General features: G+C 32.9%; 1 protein-coding gene and 1 long non-coding RNA gene across 2 annotated transcripts; one reads left to right on the top strand and one right to left on the bottom strand.

Moving 5' to 3' along the window:
* Nucleotides 1-693: 693 nt before the first annotated feature.
* On the top strand, nucleotides 694-10,680 carry LOC115987303 (10 kDa chaperonin 1, chloroplastic). The gene is made up of 7 exons (XM_031110827.1): nucleotides 694-855; nucleotides 979-1,037; nucleotides 1,271-1,321; nucleotides 8,712-8,777; nucleotides 8,900-8,947; nucleotides 9,144-9,173; nucleotides 10,364-10,680. The coding sequence occupies exons 1-7, from the start codon at nucleotides 765-767 to the stop codon at nucleotides 10,430-10,432; spliced, it is 414 nt and encodes a 137-aa protein (XP_030966687.1). The 5' UTR covers nucleotides 694-764; the 3' UTR covers nucleotides 10,433-10,680.
* LOC115987304 lies at nucleotides 3,628-4,383 on the bottom strand. Its single transcript, XR_004091041.1, has 3 exons — nucleotides 4,236-4,383; nucleotides 4,050-4,134; nucleotides 3,628-3,910 (listed from the first exon to the last, which is right to left on the bottom strand). It is a non-coding gene; the product is annotated as an uncharacterized LOC115987304 (long non-coding RNA).
* Nucleotides 10,681-21,153: the final 10,473 nt, after the last annotated feature.

Genomic DNA, 21,153 nt, shown 5'->3' with positions numbered 1-21,153 from the left:
AGACACTTTTGTTTAGTTAAAAACAAGCTAGCTAAATATATTTTATCTTAAAGTATCACCATTGGTGGTGCAAAAAATTTAGCAATTTGGCATCAGAAAACGTTATTTTATCTATTTTACTACCTCATTTTACAAAACACTCAATATAAGTAGTTTTATTTTAACATTCAACATAATAAAATAATATAAACAATACAATAAAATATAATATATCTATTATAATAAACAATCACCACTAACACAATAAGATAATTATCTTTCAATAATATATATATATATATATATTTTTTTTTTACCATCTTAGCTTCCGTGCACAACCATTTAGGCGTGCACGGTAGCTCAATAGCCAAAATATTTGACTTTACCTCCACTAATGCAGTCTACTTTTATTATATTTGTTTAGTAAATTTAGCATTTTAGTAATTTGCCTTCGCCAATACTAATGCTCTTACAAGTTACTATAACACTTCCAAATTTTTACCCAAAAAAAAAAAAAAATCCAAATAAAATAATTATTTTATTTTTTATTTTTTCCTTTCAAAATAAAAGTAAGAAGTGAACATGGTGTGCTCACGAACTCTCTAGAATGCCTAGGCATTGTTATAGATAGTTAACGGTTCAACCAAACAAACACGTGTACATCGAGCCCACACGTGCGGTTCAAAGGCTTTTAAAAGGGTTTTGCTCTCCGAACTCTACAACAACACCAGCAGAGTACCTACAAACTACAAAGTACAAACAATTGAGCTGCCTTTCTCTTATCCATGGCGTCAAGTTTCCTCACAGCACCAAAACCCATTCTATTCAAAACCAATGCTCCCTCTCTCCCCAACTCCAACCAGAGACCACTACTAGGTACTAAATTCTATAGCTTATACAAATTAACTTTCAACCCCTTTTGTTTTTGTTTTTACTTAAACAAACATTTTCTTTCTGGAATTCTTTTTGAATGGTTTTTTGTATCTGGGTCTTGAACAGGTCTGCGGAGAAACTCTCTCAGAGTCAACGCAATTTCAAAGAAATGGGAACCCACCAAGGTTTTCTGTTTTTTTTTTTTTTTTTTTTTTTTTTTTTTTTTTTTTTTTTTTTCTTTTTAGTTAATTGTTTTGCTGAATTTTTTTACATAGATAGGTTACCACTTTGTATGTAAAATTCATGGTTAGTATTTCTTTTTTTTTTTGGTCTTTAATCATCTAAGTATTGTTAATTGCTGTCAAATATTAAATGGGTTTTGAATTTTATGCTTAGTGGTGGTAATTTTGTGCTGCAGGTGGTTCCACAAGCTGATAGAGTACTTGTTCGTCTTGAGGAGTTGCCTGAGGTATGCCTGCTTTCTCTGCTTATGTTATGTAGTGTGACTTCTCCTTCTTCTTCTTATTATTCTTATTATTGCATTAGAATGAAAGATTCTTGAAGTAAGAACCAAGTTGGGTTGAGTTGATTGTTTGATTAAATTGAATTTATTTCCCAATGAAGCCATGCTTTGGGTGGTCATACCAATCTTGTTCAGTAATATTTGTGGGTACTGGGTACCATGTTGTAACTATATATATTAATCCTTTGCAGCTATGTCTTTATAGTTTAATCTTGATTGTGAAACACTTGAGACCTTGTGTATTGGTCTTTGAATTTTAGAGCTCAGAGATGGCAACAATATGAAGTTATCCTGCCTTTATTTATGTTAAAATGTAAGCAGTGTGTTATGATCCTTGTGTCCCACATGGATTAAGTGTAAGCTTAACCATGTGCATTATAAGCTCTTGGGCACCCTCCCCTTGTGAGCTGATTTTTAAGGGTAAGTTCTACCCGTGGGTTTGTATCAATGTGTTGTTGAACTCGGTTTAGGGTGCCAATTTGGGGTATTTGTCTTTGAGTCTAACTCATCTATTGCCTGAAAGGCTGAAACTTTGAATGCAGGGATTCAGCCAAAACCTTCGGTATTGATACATAGAGTATATATATGTAGAAAAGGAGATGTGCAACCCACCTTTGTTTAATGTCCAACCTCTAAAGTGTATAGTAAAGAAGACCCTTGTGAATTTAATATGTAGCAAAGCTTTTGGGCAAAACCTCTCTCTCTCTTTCATCCACTCAAAACTGGCATAAGAAAATCATCTCTTTGTACTCTGTGGGTGGGGACTGGGGATCACACAAGAAAAGTGTCCATAATTTAAGGCAAGTCCGGACAAAATCCCATAACCATATTGGTGTCATGTTGTGTCAATGATAAGGATAGTGATTGAGACAGTCTGATTGTGCCTTGAAAAACTTCTCTCTGTGTTGCCAAATGCAAGGGGAGACAGTAGGATCTTATTTCCAGCTGGAGGATCCTTCTTTAGTTTTACATTTATCATTGGACAGATCAAGTCAACAGAAAAGATCTGATTCCAATGCAGCCAGAAGCTGCTCTAAATGGGCTCTTGTTATTTATATTTGAATTCATTGATATAACTCAAAAGTAGTGTGCATTCCCCTGAGTAATTGGGTTGAAGAGAATCAAGACTTACTGGGTGTATAACATAACTTAAAAATAAAATTAAAAAAATAAATAAAATAAAAAAACGGAAAAGAATAACTGAATTCTCTACAAAGACCTGTGCTACCCATGCATATACAGAAGTAGGGCTGTCCACGGGTCGGGTCGGCTCGGGTTTGGGCCTGAGTCGAACTAGACCCGACTGGATCGGGTTATAAAAAATTTGACCCGAAACCGACCCAATAATGGGTCAGACCCGACGGTTCGGGTCAACAGTTGAACGGGTCGGTTTGGTCGGTTAGGCGGGTTTGGGCCGAAATTGGGCTAAAATTTTGAATTTGCATAATTTTTTTTTTAATTCAACTTTTGACAGGCCTTTTGGGCCCAAATTAATGGGCTTACTACTTTTAACAAAGATTTATATCATTAAATCATATATATATATATCAAATGGGCCTTTTTTCACCTCCTTTATTTCAAATTGGCCCATTACACAACTTTGAAACCTTTGGGCCTCCAGCCCTTCAGTCCAAATTTAATTTTCTAGCTCACATCTAATGACAAAAAAATACAGTAAATATATAACAACACAACCTGGGTAATTGCAATTTGCAAGCACATAAAAAACACATGATATTACTTTCTAACCACCTGTTAAAACTTCACAATACAAAGAAAATTTTTCAAAATGCCTATAACATTATGGGACCTGGGCAGCAAAAGCACAAGAGGAGGCCCAAAATTTTATAGGCATTAACATGTAAACCCCCTGTTAAAACTTCACAATACAAAGAAAATTTTTCAAAATGCCTATAACATTATAGGACCTGGGCAGCAAAAGTACAAGAGGAGGCCCAAAATTTTATAGGCATTAACATGTAAACCCCCTGTTAAAACTTCACAATACATAACTTACATGTAAACCTGGGCAGCCTATTAAACCTACCAAGTTGTGCCAACCACTCATACATGTAAGTTATGTAACACAACTAACACAAGCCAGCAAACAAATTCTGACAAATAATTCAATCACAGCCACACCACAAGTATGGCAACAAACCAGCAAACCAGCAGACAAATTTTAACAAATAATTCAATCACAACCACATCACAAGTGTGATAACAAAAGATAATAAGAGCATCTCTTGCAATATTTCCATAGAGTTAAAGAAGGCAGAAAGTGTGTAAAGCAGTAGCTAGCTATAATTAGTTACAAACTTCCAAAAAATAGCTTTTCTAAAACATTTAAAGAGCAACTACTACATAGAGTTTAGTCCATGACTAATAGAAAAGAAAGCCTATTAAACTTAATAAGTTTTCTTTCCTATAAGCAAGAGTTAATTTATCAATTATCAGTTAGAAAAGCACTGTCCAAAAAAACTTCCAAATTGCATCCAAAAATCTGCCTCCTATACAAAATGTGTGTCCTTCCTCCTACAAGAAAATGGGCAAAAAGATATTTATCAATAAAAAATATAAGGACAAGACCAACAAATACAGAATAGTTATAACAAAAAACAATAGAGAAAGCAGAACCAAACTTAATAGAAATAACATAAGGGCAGAAACTTACCCAGTTTTTGATTAGTCATCAATGTTAATTGAGATACCTTTGCTTGAGCTTGAACTTCCACCACCTGTTGCTGCTTGACGTATAACTAGAAAAGAGAAAGAAATGAAGACTATTATATTAAATTTCATTTGCATAAGACACATTTAATAGCACTTAATAGACAAAGTTTGGAAGTTAACATATTACCTAAATCATGAAATTCATCTTCCAAGACCTCTACCTCATCTTTTGATTTGCGAAAAGAAATTGGAACCAAGGCTTGAAGCCAGTCTTGTGCACAAACCAGATTTTGAACCATAAGTGGGGAGAGTGAACTCCGAAATGGATCAAGTATGCGTCCTTCGGTACTAAACGCTGACTCAGATGCAACAGTAGAAACAGGTACAGCCAGCACATCCCTAGCCAATTTGGACAGCACTTGATATCTATCTGAATTGGCCTTCCACCACCCTAATATCTCAAATTTCACATCCCCTCTTCTACTTTCACAATTTTCAGCCAAATATTTGTCAATCTCATTGCTACACCCTATGGACTGCTCAGCCTCCAAAAACCGTTCAAACCTAGAATTAACCATCACATATGGATCACTACAACCTATTGACTCACCTTCTATGTGTGTCCTCTCCCTCTCACTTGCTACTTGTACATTTGATGAATCAACACGAGAATAAAAATCATACAACTTGACCAAGGCACCCCTCACCAATTCAGCCATCACATCAGCCACTTCATTTCCATAAATTTCAGAAAAACAGAACTTCAAAAACCTCAACTTCTTTCTTGGATCAAGAATCACAGCCACATACAAGAGATGATTCATTTTATCCCCTTTCCCCCAATACTTATCAAACTTAGATTCCATTTTAGTTGCCATGTTTTTCAAGAGGTGGTTTTGTGATTTACTTAAATTGGAAATATTCTCTTGAATGACAAACATCTCATCAAAAAAGGTGTTGGCAGTAACATACAAAGAACCTGAAAACTTTTTTGTGGCATTGTAAAAAAGCTTCAAAAACCCCACAAATATCCTACAATTTTGAAAATCAATACTACTAGGAGATCCCATACCACCACTATTCTCCTTGTTCATAAAGTATGAACAATAACTATCATCCTCAAAGTCCATACGTATGAACACTTTTTCAAATTTTTGTGCGGTTTCTAACATGAGGTAGGTAGAGTTCCACCTAGTTGGTACATCTAGACAAAGAAGAGACTTAGACTCAATACCTAATCTCTCCACAAAACCCACAAAAGTTTGATTCCTATTTGGTGAGGACTTCACATACCTCACAGCTTCACGCACCTTTGCAATGGATGCATCAATTTCTCTCATACCATTCCCCACAATCAAATTTAGAATATGTGCACAACACCTCATGTGTAAGAACTCATGTTCTAAAACAGTCCCCTCCCAATCTTTAATTACATTCTCCAAAAACTTAATAGTGGCACCATTTGAGCTAGCATTGTCCACTGTTAAAGTGAATATGCCATTAATACCCCACTCACGCAAACACAACTCAATCTTTCTACCTATGGTCTCTCCCTTATGGTCTTCAACTTGACAAAAATTCAAAATTCTCTTATGTAACTTCCAATCATCATCAATAAAATGACTTGTAAGGGACATATAACACAGATTTTGAATACTCGTCCATGTGTCTGTAGTAAGACACACCTTACGACCCTTCAAAGCCCCCCTTAGTTTCTCTCTCTTAACACCATAAATGCTAATCACATCCCTAGCTATAGTTTGACGAGATGGGATATCCCTAATTCGCAACTTAGGTTGTAAGGTTGTTGCATATCTTTGAAACCCATACCCTTCAACAAATCTAAAAGGCAACTCATCTATTATAACCATTTCAGCAAGTGCCTTTCTAGAAGCCTCAACAGTAAAGGCTGTCGGTACAAGCTGAAACCCTTCTTCCCCATCCATTTTAGGTTCAAACATTAAGGTTTGTTGCCCACTAAGTATCTTTCTATTAGGGTTTTTAACATAGATTGGTGTATGATTCAACAAATTAGCAGTACCATGCCCCTTACTATCAGCTAGATAAGTTTTTTGACAGTAATTACAAACAGCCTTAAAATGACCATCACCAATATCTACTTTTTCAAAATGGTTCCAGGCAATAGACTTTTTCCTATTAGTACAGACATTGCCTTTACCTTTAGGTGGAAGTGGGGGAACCTCAGCATGGGCAGTAGGTACAGCTTGGGCAGCTTGGGCAACAGGTTCAGTTGTAGCAGTAGGTGTTGCTTGGGAAGGGGATGCATCACTTGAGGGTTCCATAACCTATAAACATCAAATTTATAGATTAGCAAACAACCATAAAAATAACACACAAACAATAACAAGAAGTTAAAAGAGAAAGAAAGGATACCTCAAAGAACTCTCAGCTATTAGGGATTTAACCTTGAAAAGGAAGCAAAAAGCCTAGGATTTCAACTCCTGTATAAAATTAACATTTCAAAATTTTAAGTTAAGAAAGCAAAATGAATCAAACGAGTAATAAAATACAATCACATAAGAAAATAAGAATGTGGATTTCATCTTTTTAAAATAGAGGCTCATCTTCTTCTTTTTTATACAGTGAAGATGCAAGTACATTGATCATAGAAAACGAAACAAAACAAAGAATAAAACAGGCAGATAAGAAAATAAAAATGTGTTTGGATTTCATCTTGTTAAAATAGGGGTTCATATTCTTTTTTTACAGTGAAGATACAAGTATATTGATCACTAAAAAAAAAACAAACAAAACAAGGAATAAAATAGGGCAGATACAAATCACACTCAGAGCACTACCATAATGAGTCAATGCAAGAAAATGATAAAACCAGGGAGCACTAACAAATCACACACAGAGCACTAACAAAATGATAAACCCAGATTGGGCAAAAAAAGAGGAAATAACACATATTTGCGAATGAAAATAACACTCAGTAGCAGATCACAACATTAAAGAACACATATTTGTACAAGGTGAAATGAAAATTAGATTCCTTATAATGCATTTAACAATCTAATTGCAAACAAGAGTTTCAATGCAATTAAGTAGCAGATCACAACATTAACAAATAAAATAAAATAAAGCTTAGCAATTTCTAGCATCAATGAAGAACGGATTATACCATACAAAGGACTGAAAATCATCAAGCTTTCCTCTTTATTTGCCGAATCACAAACACAAAATACAGAAAAAGAGGGATGAAATAGGAAGGAAGAAACTTTACCTGATCTGAGACTAGGAAGCCGAGTCTGAGAGGCTGAGTGTTAAGGAGTAAAGGGATTTGTTTGTTTCAAAATAAAAATAAGAGATTTTGAAATCACTAGAGACTAGAGAGACTAGAGAGCAGAGAGAACATAGAACACTCGGGAAAAGTCCAATTTATAAGAGAGAGATATGAGGGAAAATCTGATTTTGATTTTGATTTTGAGAAGTGTAGCCAAGTTGAGTCTTGAAACCCTAAACTATGATTCATGAACAGAGGCATGGGAAAGATCAAATCTGAGTTTGATTTGAAGGGTAGCCGACTAGCCATTTGGGGCTGGACCGGCTGGTAGAGAGAGATAGAGAGAGAGAGAGAGAGAGTGAAGCCTGAAGAGAATTAGAGGAAAGTGAAGACGGAAGAGAGTTAGTGAGGCCGAAGACTAGAGAAGAGTGAAGAGACTTGGAGAGTGAGAGAGAGAAGGCCGGACTCTGAAGTGAAGAATGAAGGGAAAGTTTAGGCTTTTGGAAAGTTTAGGCTTTTAGATTTTTAGTTCCAATTTTAGGCTTTTAGTTTTAGGCTTTTGAGACTTACAGAGAGAGAGAGAGAGAGAAGGCCGGACTGAAGAATGAAGGGAAAGTTTAGATTTTTAGAGTTTTAGTTCCAATTTTAGGCTTTTGAGACTTAGAGTTTAGTTTTAATTTTTTAGCAATTAGCCGTTCTGAAGACTTAGTTACTTTGGGCAGCTGGTGTCTGGTGATTTGATGTTTACTTTTTGAGTGGAAAGAAATTTGTGGTGCACAGGTGCCGTGTGGTTCTCAATGAGGCAGAAACAACAGTGCTCAGTCTTGTCAATTATCAGTCCACTCCTCTTCAGTTCACGTGATCTGCCCCTGGATCAGAATTTTTTTTTTTTTTCTTTTAAAACTTCGGTCGGGTCAGTTTGTACGGGTTTTTAAACCCTTAACCCGCAACCCGAACCGAATATTCGGGTTTCCTGAGAGAAGGAACCGAACCCGACCTGCCAAGGGCTTCAAGCCGACCCGTTGGGCTTCGGGTCGGTCGGATTCGGGCGGTTTGAACGGGTCCTGAACCCGTTGGACAGCCCTATACAGAAGAATTCCAAGATACGAGCATCTCTTGAAAAGAAGATCTTGACCTGATGATCTCTTGGGAATTAGCCCACTATGAGCTGCTGGCATTATTTCTCTAGGGGAAAGGAAGAATGGACAAACAAGAGATTTTGGGTGTTAATCATTCTACACATGACTTGAATTCACATTGTGACCAACGTACCTGGGGAGGGTTGCACATTGACTGGTTATCATTTTGCGCTTTCTACGTAGTGGTTGCCAAGAATTCTGCATTGTATAAATACACATTTCATGTATGATCTGTTGTTAGTTGGCACACTGATGGATGAAATGTCTTATGCCACAGAAATCAGCTGGTGGAGTATTGTTGCCCAAAGCAGCTGTTAAATTTGAGAGGTATCTTATGGGAGAGGTACGTCAAATGCTAAACCTTTGTGTCTTGTGAAAACATTTTATTTTTTATTTTTTATTTTAGATTAAAAAAATCTCTGGATAATTTAACCAGCAGTTTTAATATATCTGAATATGCTTCAGATTCTCTCTGTTGGTGCTGATGTTGGGGAAGTGGAGGCTGGAAAGAAGGTAAGCAACCAAATTGTATTCAGCTTTGGTTATACTTTCTCAGTCAGTGGCTGAAGCCTGAAACAATTTTGATGCTGCTGGCACTATAAACTTCCTGATGAATGAACTTTTTCCTATTCTTTATGGTATTATTTCCAAGAAATGTTCTGTAGCTTGATGTTTCATCTAAATTTATTAAATGCTTGTTTTGTTGCAGGTTCTTTTCTCAGACATAAATGCCTATGAGGTGAGTATTATTTTACAGTAAAATTATCACTTATCATATAGCCGTTGGTACCATTTAGTGCCTTCACAAATGATATTCTTGTGAAATGACCCTCATCAAATATGTTATTTCTCATGAATGTGTTGTGACAAAAAATTGTGGTCCTTATATTCACCATAAATTATCAATTGAAGTTTTTTGTGCTGCTGCAGTATCAATGTTTTCTATATGGGTTTTATTGTGCTGAATCTGCTTTAGAAAATGTTGCTTGCATTGAATTTGTCATGACATTTCCTGATAAAATATTTATCTGTATTGAGCACTTTATTCCTTCTACACATGGCTTGAAGATCAAAAACTCAGACTAATAATGTATGGATTTTGGGAGTGAGGGGAAAGATATATGTATATATATAAATTTTGGCCAAGTTTAATTAACTGTATTTGACCCCTGGATCTAAACTCACAGAAAGATACAGATGCCACTAGGCCATACAGCCATTGTTGTATGAGTGGAAAGAAGTTGTGATTATTAGATATTTTTAGATCATCCTTTTTTAGACAGTAGATATTTTTATTCATGATCCAGGAAGTCTTTTTGCTGGCTTTCGGTGAAGTTATCTGCTTTATCCTTTTCTCCATAATCTGGAGTAAATTTGAGTTTGTAGATCACATCTGTTATATTTGACTGTATATTGATGCCTTGATTTTGAAATTAGATATGTCTAATTTTGATTGCTCGTGATCATATTCATTATTCACATTAGTGTTTTTTTTGTCTGATGAAATCTGCTCTATGTTATTTCATTCATAGTAGTGTAATAGGGTATGCCATGGATATTCTTGCACTGAAATGATGATATAGGGTATGCCATGGATATTCTTGCACTGAAATGATGATGTTACATAATTGCACTCATTCATTCAATATCTGCAGCTTATCTGCTAATAATGTCATCTTAGGCACAGGCAAGCACCTACATAAATATTAATTAACTTGAAATTGTCCTTCTTGTTACTATTATTTGATATTATTATTGTTATCAGCTTATGTTCTTTGGGCTAAATGGCGTGTTCACCACCAATGAGCATGTGTTAGTGGTTGTCACTGTTTGAACTCCTGTCAGATGTGTGTTTATTTACCACACAGAAATCTTCTTCTTCTTCTTGATGTTATTAATTAACAATTTTTTTTTTGGGTGGCATTTCAGGTGGATTTGGGAACAGATGCTAAGCACTGCTTCTGTAAATCAGGTGACTTGTTGGCTGTGGTTGAGTAGTGGTCAGCAATTAACTAAGATTTATGGTTGAGTAGTGGCCAACAATTTACTATGATTTTTGGCCTTTCTTGTGTACTTAATAAATTAGAAAGATGCTTTCTTCACTGCCTGGAGAAATATCGTATCCATGCTGAATTTTATGCACTACTGTTCACGCACAATGGCATAAGATTTTGGAAAATGATATGAAATTAAATCATTGTCGACAAGGTTTGTTAATGTTATCCATCATGTTAATTGAATATAAATTCTCTATCCCAATTTTGAGTGTAATAATACTTAAAAGATAACAACCTTCCTCTATATAGATTAGCATTTAACAAATCAATGGTAAATCATTTGCATGAATTTACTTTCTATGTAGTTAGAACATGTGAACTGGTTCAAGTACCCTATCATCCTTTTCCCTCTCTCCCTAACATTTGCAGTCCCCAGAGTCCACATAATCATTCGAAGTTACCCAGAGAAGCTCACACTATTACATAAAAATAGTTAATTACCTGCGATGGAGGATGCCCCATATATAAGCTGAAAATAAGCAGATACTGTGTTCACTTTTCAAGAAACTATTATGGTTTCCTAAAGCCATTCTTAAACATAGCTTCATTGGCTGGCTGGCTCTTAAAATTAGTGAATGAAAACCCATTTTCAGAGCTATGGTTAATGAATTATGTTGAGGGGTTCATTTCATCTGCCAAAGAAAGATGGAATAATGGAAGAAACAGTGAATGAAAACCCAGTTATGTATAAAAGTAAGAATAGTCAGGAATAAATTCTGTTCCTCTTAGCCATCACCATTTCAGGTCATTCAAGTACCATAATGGCACTGGAAAATTAAATTAACCTATCAGAACAGAAGCTCCAGTTGTACAATACACAAGCACAAAGACAGAGTAAGTGGAGATGTTACACTTTCTAGTTTCATAAAACACAGCAATAGAAAATGCACATAATGAAATGAATAGTTAAATTGAGAAAAACAAAAACACAATGCTAAAACAAGATTCAAAGGCAGATCGATGCTTTGACATCATAGTTCCAAAACAAAAAACAAAATAAAGAAGAACGCTTGGTTACAGTACAATGGTTCTTGGAGGCCAAAACAGCTGCTAGCAGTAGATGACAGAGAAGAAGCCACTCACAGTAAGAGAGCTTCATCACCACCAATATCACCAAATGTGAACTAATGTGGATTTTGCTTTAGAAAGAGTAATCTGAGAGAAAACGAAAGGGAAGGTAAAAGGAAAGCTTGTTTTAAGAAAAGGCGTTGGTTCTTCGTGGGAATGGAAAAATCATGGTAGTGAAAATCCTGCTTTGACATAAATTTGGGAGTGCACTGTGCAAGTAGAGCTTGACAGCATCGGTTAATGATAATTGATAAGGCCTCCTAACAAAATAAAAATAAAAATAATTGATAAGGTAAGGCCAGTGTCATCGACTTACAGCAGCAGGCCCTCTAATACTGTAATACATGAGACGTGAGTTTGTGAGGAAATGGGAAATAGTTCAAAAAAGTAACTAGGAAAAAATAGAAATTTAAAAAAAATAAATAAATAAATAAGAGTTTGGAAGTGTTTGGATTTTATACTCTAAAGTTTGATAATATTTGGATTGTTAGCCTCCGTTCATTTGTTGCTAATATGTTCATTAAGTGAAATATTAGCTAGTCACGTGTGTTTCATTTGTCCAATGAAAAAATAACACGTCATTTTCATTATTGCATATAAATTTAATAGATTTTAAAATGTATGAAAAAAATTAATGAAATGCTCTAAAATATTAAAAACTCATAAACAGAAAATATATATATAAAATAAAATTTTGAAATTTCAAGGTGTAAAATCCACACACCCTAAACTTCAAGGGTGTGTTTTGCAAATTACCCTATATATATATATATATATATATATATATATTGTAGGGTACAAAAATTTAAGTAAGGTAATAGTGCCACGTGTCATACCCATGGCCAAGGGAGACATTACCATGCCGAGGAGATCACACCCTTGGACAGTAAGGCCATGTCATTGGCACATTACCAGAGGAGGTCATACTGTAGAAAAAGAGTTTCAAAGAAGGGGTTAACTTTAACATGATTGAAGGGATGTTGGCTGCCACCACATTTAATGTACCCTACCAAACCTCCTGTCTGCATTTATGTGGAGAAAACCCTTAAACAGTACTGTCTTGATTGTCGCAACTCATAAGGGATTTGAAAGGGTGTTTGATGAGATAAGTACTCAAGTAGTGGTCTGCACGATTAATAAATGGAGGGCCAAGATCATCTAAATGAAGCTATATGATGTGAGAGATCCTCCAAGGAGAGGAGATCAGAGAACTTGTAGAAAAAAGGCATTGTAGCATAAAGAACTGAAACTGTAATCAAGTCCTAGAGTGATATATTCAATAATTACTCTCCTCGGACTTTGCCCAGGAGGAATTTTTTTGCAAAAGATTTGTTTTTCCCTGTTTTCCTTGCTTTCTTACCATCCTTGAACAATGTTGCCTTAATTGTCGTAACTCAGAAGGGGTTTGAGAGGGTGTTTGATGGGACAAGCACTCAAGTAGTGGTTTGCACAATCAATAAATGGAGGGCCAAGATCATCTAAATGGAGCTATATAATGTGAGAGATCCTCCAGGAAAAGGGGATCGGAGAACCTGTAGAAAAAAAGCACTGTAGCATAAAGAACTAAAACTGTAATCAAGTCCTAGAGTGATATATTCAATAATTACTCTCCTTAGACTTTGCCCAGGAGGAATTTCTTTGCAAAAGATTTGTTTTTCCCTGTTTTCGTTGCTTTCTTACCATCCTTGGTTCATTGCGAGCGTTGTCTAATCCATTGAATCCTGGTTTTCAGCACACTCTCTAAAAATTTATTGTGTTAGGCCCCTTGAGCCTGATTCTTTCTACCTTTTGGACTCAGGAACCAAAACCTGCCCTTACATATATATATATATATATATATATACATATATTTTGTATTCATACCCTACTATTCTTATTGTAAGCAAATTTTGGCAAATGTATGGAGGTGTTAACTATCCTATTATTTTGTACTTAATTTCTATTCAATTTAAATATCTATTTTCATAAATAAAAAAAAAAAAAAAAAAAAAGCACTTCACTTGGTAATATTTTAAAATTACAATCTATATAATATTTTAAAATTAAAGTGTAGTATTTATTATTTCTATACTCTAATTAAACCACATTCTCGTAGCATTTCGGTCCATTCTATCCAATTTGATTCATTTCGTACCACGTTAGTCTATTTTAATCTACTTAGGTCCATTTTAGTCAATTTTAGTTTATTTCAATCTATTTGATCCACTTCAATCCAATTCGGTCCTCTCTCTCTCTCTCTCTCTCTCTCTCTCTCTCTCTCTCATTATTTCTTGCAACTCTCCTACTTAAGTTGATGAATTTTTATATCTCCACTTTGGGTTGTTTTGGTTTAATGTTTTTCGAGTTCCTTATCACAAGTTCTCTCTCTCCCTCTCATAGTTTTGATTTGATTTTTATTTGAGTTAATCCTTAGTTTTGAGGTAAGAATTTGAGTTAATATCAAAACACAATCTACAAAGTTATATATTTGAATGTGTCTATCAATTATTTGAGTGCTATTAATTGTAATTATATGAAAAGTCATGATCATCATGATAATCTTCTTAAGAGAATGAGAAATTTGAAACTTAAAAATTTTAGTTGTATCAAAAAGAAATTAGGAAAATATAATACATAATAAAAATATTTAAAAGAATATGGATCATTTCAAAAAATAATAAAATTATATATTTGCAAAAATAAAGAGATAAAAAATTAAGGGTAAAATATTATTTTGGTCCCTAAATTTTACCAAAAAATTGTTTTTTATCCCAAAACTAAGAAGTTCATTTTTCGTCCCTAAACTATTGAAAAGTTCATATTTTGTCACTAAATTATTGAAAATGTTTTATTTATGTCCTTAAACTTTACTAAAAGTTTTTTTTTTTTAATCCCTAAGCTATTTAAAAAGTTCTTTTTTCATCCTTACTTTTGTCTCTATACTATTCAAAAAACTATTCACAAAGTTTAAGAATGAAAAAAGAATTTTTAAAAGTTTAGGGACAAAAAACAAACTTTTAGTAAAGTTTAGGAACCAAAATAGTATTTTACCCAAAAATTAAAATTTACTTTTAAAAATTGTTTAATTTTTAGAGAAAAAAATTATCTACAATAAAATTTAGAAAGAGTAAATTTCACATTATACTACATCTTAAAATAATTACATATTCCTATATATATATATATATATATATTAGAATCATATTCCCATGTATGACTTGAGTTTGCGATTAGTTGTGCCTAAAAAAAGCAGAGGCATTAAGCTATATATTTGTTTACTAAAATAGTTTTTACTGCACTTTTTAAAAATACTTATTTTTTAAACTTTATTTTAGTTAGTAGAAATTTGGGTCATCAGAATTTGATTAAGTTGTACTAGCTAATCAATAAAAAAAATAAAAAAACTCAAAGCAAGGTTGGGAGATAGGACATATTCACTGGAGTGAGCTTCCTTCTTTTTTTTTTTTTTTTGGAGTGAGCTTCCTTGAAATGTTATTTTAAGTTTGTTTGCAATTTTGGGAGTTCTATTCCCCGATTGTGACTTTGCTTCAACGGGATTACGCTCACTCGAGCAAGCTACTAGAACTTTTTTATACAATTTAATTCCCTCTTCATTATTTTGAATCTATTACATTACTTCATAATGATAGCTTTTTATTATTTGGCCGAGACACTAATTAATTTTTTATATCGTAGCACGATTACTTGATAACAAAATATTTTATCAAATACTAATTTGATGTAGATGTGCAATTGGGGGGTTTGTTTTAACTATATATTTTAGATTGAGAAATCATACAATAATTGAATTTTTGTATCTGAAACAGAAAGCAGTGAACGAATTCATCATTAAAAAAAAAAAAAAAAAAAAATTGAATCATAAAACCCTCATGTTCAGAATTGCTTAAAATATGTTGTAAATTGCATCTACAAAGTTATATATTTGAATGTGTCTATCAATTATTTGAGTGCTATTAATTGTAATTATATGAAAAGTCATGATCATCATGATAATCTTCTTAAGAGAATGAGAAATTTGAAACTTAAAAATTTTAGTTGTATCAAAAAGAAATTAGGAAAATATAATACATAATAAAAATATTTAAAAGAATATGGACCATTTCAAAAAATAATAAAATTATATATTTGCAAAAATAAAAAGATAAAAAATTAAGGGTAAAATATTATTTTGGTCCCTAAACTTTACCAAAAAATTGTTTTTTATCCCAAAACTTCAAGAAGTTCATTTTTCGTCCCTAAACTATTGAAAAATTCATATTTTGTCTCTAAATTATTGAAAATGTTTTATTTATGTCCTTAAACTTTATTAAAAGTTTTTTTTTCATCTCTAAACTATTTAAAAAGTTCTCTTTTCATCCTTACTTTTGTCTCTATACTATTCAAAAAACTATTCACAAAGTTTAAGAATGAAAAAAGAATTTTTTAAAGTTTAGGGACAAAAAATAAACTTTTAGTAAAGTTTAGGGACCAAAATAGTATTTTACCCAAAAATTAAAATTTACTTTTAAAATTGTTTAATTTTTAGAGAAAAAAATTATCTACAATAAAATTTAGAAAGAATAAATTTCACATTATACTACATCTTAAAATAATTACATATTCCTATATATATATATATATATATATTAGAATCATATTCCCATGTATGACTTGAGTTTGCGATTAGTTGTGCCTAAAAAAAGGAGAGGCATTAAGCTATATATTTATTTACTAAAATAGTTTTTACTGCACTTTTTAAAAATACTTATTTTTTAAACTTTATTTTAGTTAGTAGAAATTTGGGTCATCAAAATTTGATTAAGTTGTATTAGCTAATCAATAAAATAAAATAAAAAAAATTAAACTCAAAGCAAGGTTGGGAGATAGGACATATTCACTGGAGTGAGCTTCCTTTTTTTTTTTTTTTTGGAGTGAGCTTCCTTGAAATGTTATTTTAAGTTTGTTCGCAATTTTGGGAGTTCTATTCCCCGATTGTGACTTTGCTTCAACGGGATTACACTCACTCGAGCAAGCTACTAGAACTCTTTTATACAATTTAATTCCCTCATCATTATTTTGAATCTATTACATTACTTCATAATGATAGTTTTTTATTATTTGGCCGAGACACTAATTAATTTTTTATATTGTAGGATTCAAATTCATGTCACGTTTACTTGATAACAAAATATTTTATCAAATACTAATTTGATGTAGATGTGCAATTGGGGGGGTTTGTTTTAACTATATATTTTAGATTGAGAAATCATACAATAATTGAATTTTTGTATCTGAAACAGAAAGCAGTGAACGAATTCATCATTAAAAAAAAAAAAAATTGAATCATAAAACCCTCATGTTCAGAATTGCTTAAAATATGTTGTAAATTGCATCTATAGCAATGATAGCCAAGAATTCCAAAATAGCTCTAACACTCTTTTTATATTGAGGTACATGCTTTTCACGTTAGGTTGTACGGGACTCAAAGACACTTACATGTTTGTCGTTACCCTTGAATCACGTTATATGTACAGTCAATTTGAGTGTGATGATCTATGACCATTGAGTGAAACCAAAATTTAATAAAGACAGAAAAAGAAATGTTAGCATTATTGTATACAATAACTATGGTGTAACGTTATATTGATTTTTTATATTTGCAAATGTTTAAATATTTGTGAACTGTCAAATGTTTATTATGAAATAGACTTTCTTCATTTTATAAACAAATAGAGAGAATCTTTATTCATATTGAAAGGGGTTTCTTGGTAAAGACCTTTCTTGCTTTCCTAATTCGGTGTTTGCTATGTAGTAGTATGGCTAATGCAGCTAAAAAAATTTCCCAAGGGACGAAGGTTATATAGAACTAATATAAGAACTCTTTTTTAAGAAACAGACCCACACGGAAAGAGGGGATCGGATGCCTTTGTGTAATATAAAAACTTCTAGTAAAAAATTAATAATTATTGTCTAAACGTTGGATGACAAAATCTTATTGTACATATTCACAAATATGAAATTGAGTAGGATGCTAAAGTTGTTGCTGACTTGATGAACAATTCTAGAAATACTAATGCTGTAAATTGTGCTATTGTGGCTAATTGTAGGCTCCTAATTTCCCACGTTCCTCAAGTTAAAGTGCCGCACTACTTTTGGGAATCCAACAAGCTTCTGATGTTTTGTATTATAATTCCTCCCCCCCTTGTCTGTTGGATTTTTTTCTCTTTGATTTGTATGGTGTTTATCATGTCAGACTCTGCCCTGACTTTGATGTATCTGCTTATTTTTCTTAGTTGAGTGATACCTCTAGTTTACACCCCCCCCCCCCCCCCCAAAAAAAAAAAAAAATTTAGAAAAGGATTACATTTACAACATTTTCACAACAAAACTTCTAAATTGAACACACCACTGAAATGTTTAATCCATAAAATTTTTCTTATAAATTTTATAAGAGAGTTTGAAAAAAAAAAAAAAAAGAGTTAACTAATTTTCTAGATTTTTTAAACTTTTTTTAATTTATTTTTTTATTTTTTATTTTCAGGTGTTTGTTGTAGGTAAAATGTGGTCAAATTTATTATAAAAAAAAAATCGTTGACCATAAAACTCTTCATAAAAATTTGTAAAATGTTTTACATCTAAAAATTTGGTAAAATAATTTACAAAAACACACAATGGCTTCCTTTACCCCATCTATTGACTAGGTCACTAGTCTGGTGGACAGAGCCACCATTACAATGACTGGTGTTGGTAGTCTGGTGGATGGAGTCACCACTCTAATGGCTAGTTCTAGGGTTCAATGGTCATAGCCACCACTCTAAGGTCCGATTCTAGTGGACTAGTGATTGATATTGGTGGTCTTGTGAATGGAGCTGTCGCTTTGGCAACTGGTTCCAGCAGCCTAGTTAATGGAAACACCATTCTTGCTATTTCAGTCATTGGTGACACGCTCTAGCAACGGTCACGAAGCCACTGTTCCTGCTGTTGGTTTCGACAGTCTGATCTTCTGAACTTTAACATTAACGACTTTGGTAGTTGAGTGATCAATTTTGATAATTTGCTTGAAAAATTTTATTTATCATATCAAATATCTAAAAATATTTTATTTCTACACAGAAAAAGGATTAGAAAAAGCCAAAAAGGGTCATAATGAGAAGGATGGCTATTTTAAAATTAAAGAAAAAAGATTAGTTAGGCATAAAGTAGAGGAGACATATAAAAATCATGACGGGTGTATCTAAAGTAGGGTGCCAATTACTTATAACTAATACTGATAAATGCCGTAATATTGTTTTCTACTTTTTTATCCAAACGCACGATAGGAGAATAGGAAACTTTAGACATCTAGAAAATTTATTAACTAGGTTTATTAGATATTACCAAGGGGAATAAATACAGGAGAATACGTGGCGCATTGGTAGTGCGTTTGATTCTATATTAGAAGGCTGCGTGTTCGATTCCCTACCTTATCCTTTTTTGTAACACTGTTCGGCTGTATCACACACTTCACTCTTAAAATTATCTTACTTTTGTCTTCTTTCATCTAAATTAGGAGAAATTATAAGGTCTTCATGGATAAGTGATGTGATTTATCATTCCACTAAAAAATTCTCATTTATTTAAAATTATTGAGTTAAATTTTTTTTTTAAATAGAAACTGATTACTGACTCAGCAATTTTAAATAAGTAGAAGTCTTTTAGTGGAATGGTGGACAAATAACGTCGTCCATCAGAGGACTTTATAATTTTTCCTAAACTAGACCAATAGAATAGTATTCTTTTCTCTTTTTATATCCTCCTCACATCACATGGATATGGATATGGAGGGAATATCTCACATAAATGCTTGCTTCTCAAGATTAGTCACAAGTTACAACGAGTCAGTAACAATTGAACCAAATTAAACTATCATACAAAGATAGAAAATTGAGAATGTATTGCATATAACAAATGAGAGCAAATTTTATGGGGAGAAGTTTTGAAGGTTAAATGGTTAATGGTGTTTTCTAGCTCTGTAGTTTTAGTTTTCTGCAAAAACTGCCACTTGGAGGGCCTTTTATAGCCAATTGCACACCAGTTTGGTACAATGTGTTATGTACATTCACTCACATGCATGATGCACTTGGAACCACTTGAAATCTTTTTTAAGATCAATTTTTTTTATAAAAAAAATCACTTGGAACCTTTGTAGAGCCCTTGGAAAAACACTAGGAATAATGCACTTACTATTGGAGGCACTTGCTTACCATTGGATATTTTAGCATTTAGTCAGCCTAAAAGATGATTAGGGCTGTGGGATTGTTCTTGTCGGGCTGCTCTCTCTCACTCTCTCTTGAAAATAATTTTTGAGGGTATAATTCATTATGCTTTCTTTCCTCCTTGACCATAATTGACAAAGCATGTTTCTTCCCTTATACATCCATTTTTGGAATTTGAATATTAAAAACCAATATGGAAAATAAATATAGGATTTTAATGAGTTGTCTGAAAAATGATATTAAATTTGCATTAGGAAAATTTACCATCTCCTTAATTTAATTTCTTTCAAATGAATAGTCAAATTTCAAATTCAAAGACACCCAATAGGAAGCCTGCTAATTAGATCATTTTGTCAACTTCCTAATCTAGCACATTTCATTTAGATCTTGCCTTTTTGAATTTGCAAATTCACGTGCGGTGGAATCCCTTAATTGAAAAAGTACACTGTGAAATTAGGCTCCTGTAAGTTTTCATTTTCTATGTCTCTGTGATTTTCTTAATTAATCAGTACGGTATTTTTTGTGTGTACATTTTATATGAGGTTTGCTATGATTTTTGTTGGGAATTAATTAGTTGTTTTCAATTCAATTGGAATATTCATATTGCATTTCCAAATATAATTCGGTTAGTCAATGCTGCATTTTAAATTTGAATCTTAAAATTCAATTTGGAAATTGCAGAAGTTTTAATGAGGTGATTATAGATAAAATCTTTCCATTAGGATTAAGCTTTTAAATTCAAATTTAAGTTAACATTTATTCTCAAATAAGTTGGGTCATTACTGTCAAGAAATTTCCTTTTAAGGTTTATTTAAAATTTGAATTGAAAATAAAATATGGAAAGTATAAAAGATGATGGAGTTTTAAATGAGGAGATTAGGTTGGGTTTTAAATTGAAAAAGGAAATAGGAGGGAAATTTAAGATAGGAATTGATTTATTATTATTATTATTATTATTATTATTTATAATAGGAAATAAAAATATATAATTTTCAAAAGTAGAGTTTCAAGGGTGTTTAAAAGAAAAAGAAAAGATTAGGCGGGTTGGGTTAAACCTGAGTCCAACCTGAAAACCAAAAATATATGAGAGCAAGACCTGAACCTGACTTGAAATTCCAACTGACCCACCCAAAGCTCTTCAAGCTGGGTTGGGTTTGGTGGGTTTTCAGCCTTTCAGGTTGGGCGGGTTCCATGCTTAGCCCTAAAGATGATAAGGTGTCTCTAGTTGGTGGTCTCTAACTCTCAGTAGTTCTGAGAGATAAATCACTCATTGTGAGATTAAGGAGTATATAATATAGTAATTTGGCAACATTTTTTAGGCTCTTGGGTCACTTCAATCTAACGTGAAAAATGATGAATT

Source organism: Quercus lobata, chromosome 4 (genome assembly GCF_001633185.2).
Source record: "Quercus lobata isolate SW786 chromosome 4, ValleyOak3.0 Primary Assembly, whole genome shotgun sequence".
Taxonomy (NCBI): Eukaryota; Viridiplantae; Streptophyta; class Magnoliopsida; order Fagales; family Fagaceae; genus Quercus; species Quercus lobata.
Note: the sequence above shows the minus strand (reverse complement) of the source record. Positions and strands in the feature narration are given on the sequence as shown.

What these genes read in the sequence shown, in the direction of transcription:
- LOC115987303 (XM_031110827.1), top strand. Translation starts at nt 765, where the DNA reads ATGGCGTCAAGTTTCCTCACAGCACCAAAACCCATTCTATTCAAAACC. An exon ending in AAGTGGAGGCTGGAAAGAAG is followed by an intron (nt 8,948 to 9,143) that starts GTAAGCAACCAA and finishes GTTTTGTTGCAG; the next exon opens with GTTCTTTTCTCAGACATAAA. An exon ending in CAGACATAAATGCCTATGAG is followed by an intron (nt 9,174 to 10,363) that starts GTGAGTATTATT and finishes GTGGCATTTCAG; the next exon opens with GTGGATTTGGGAACAGATGC.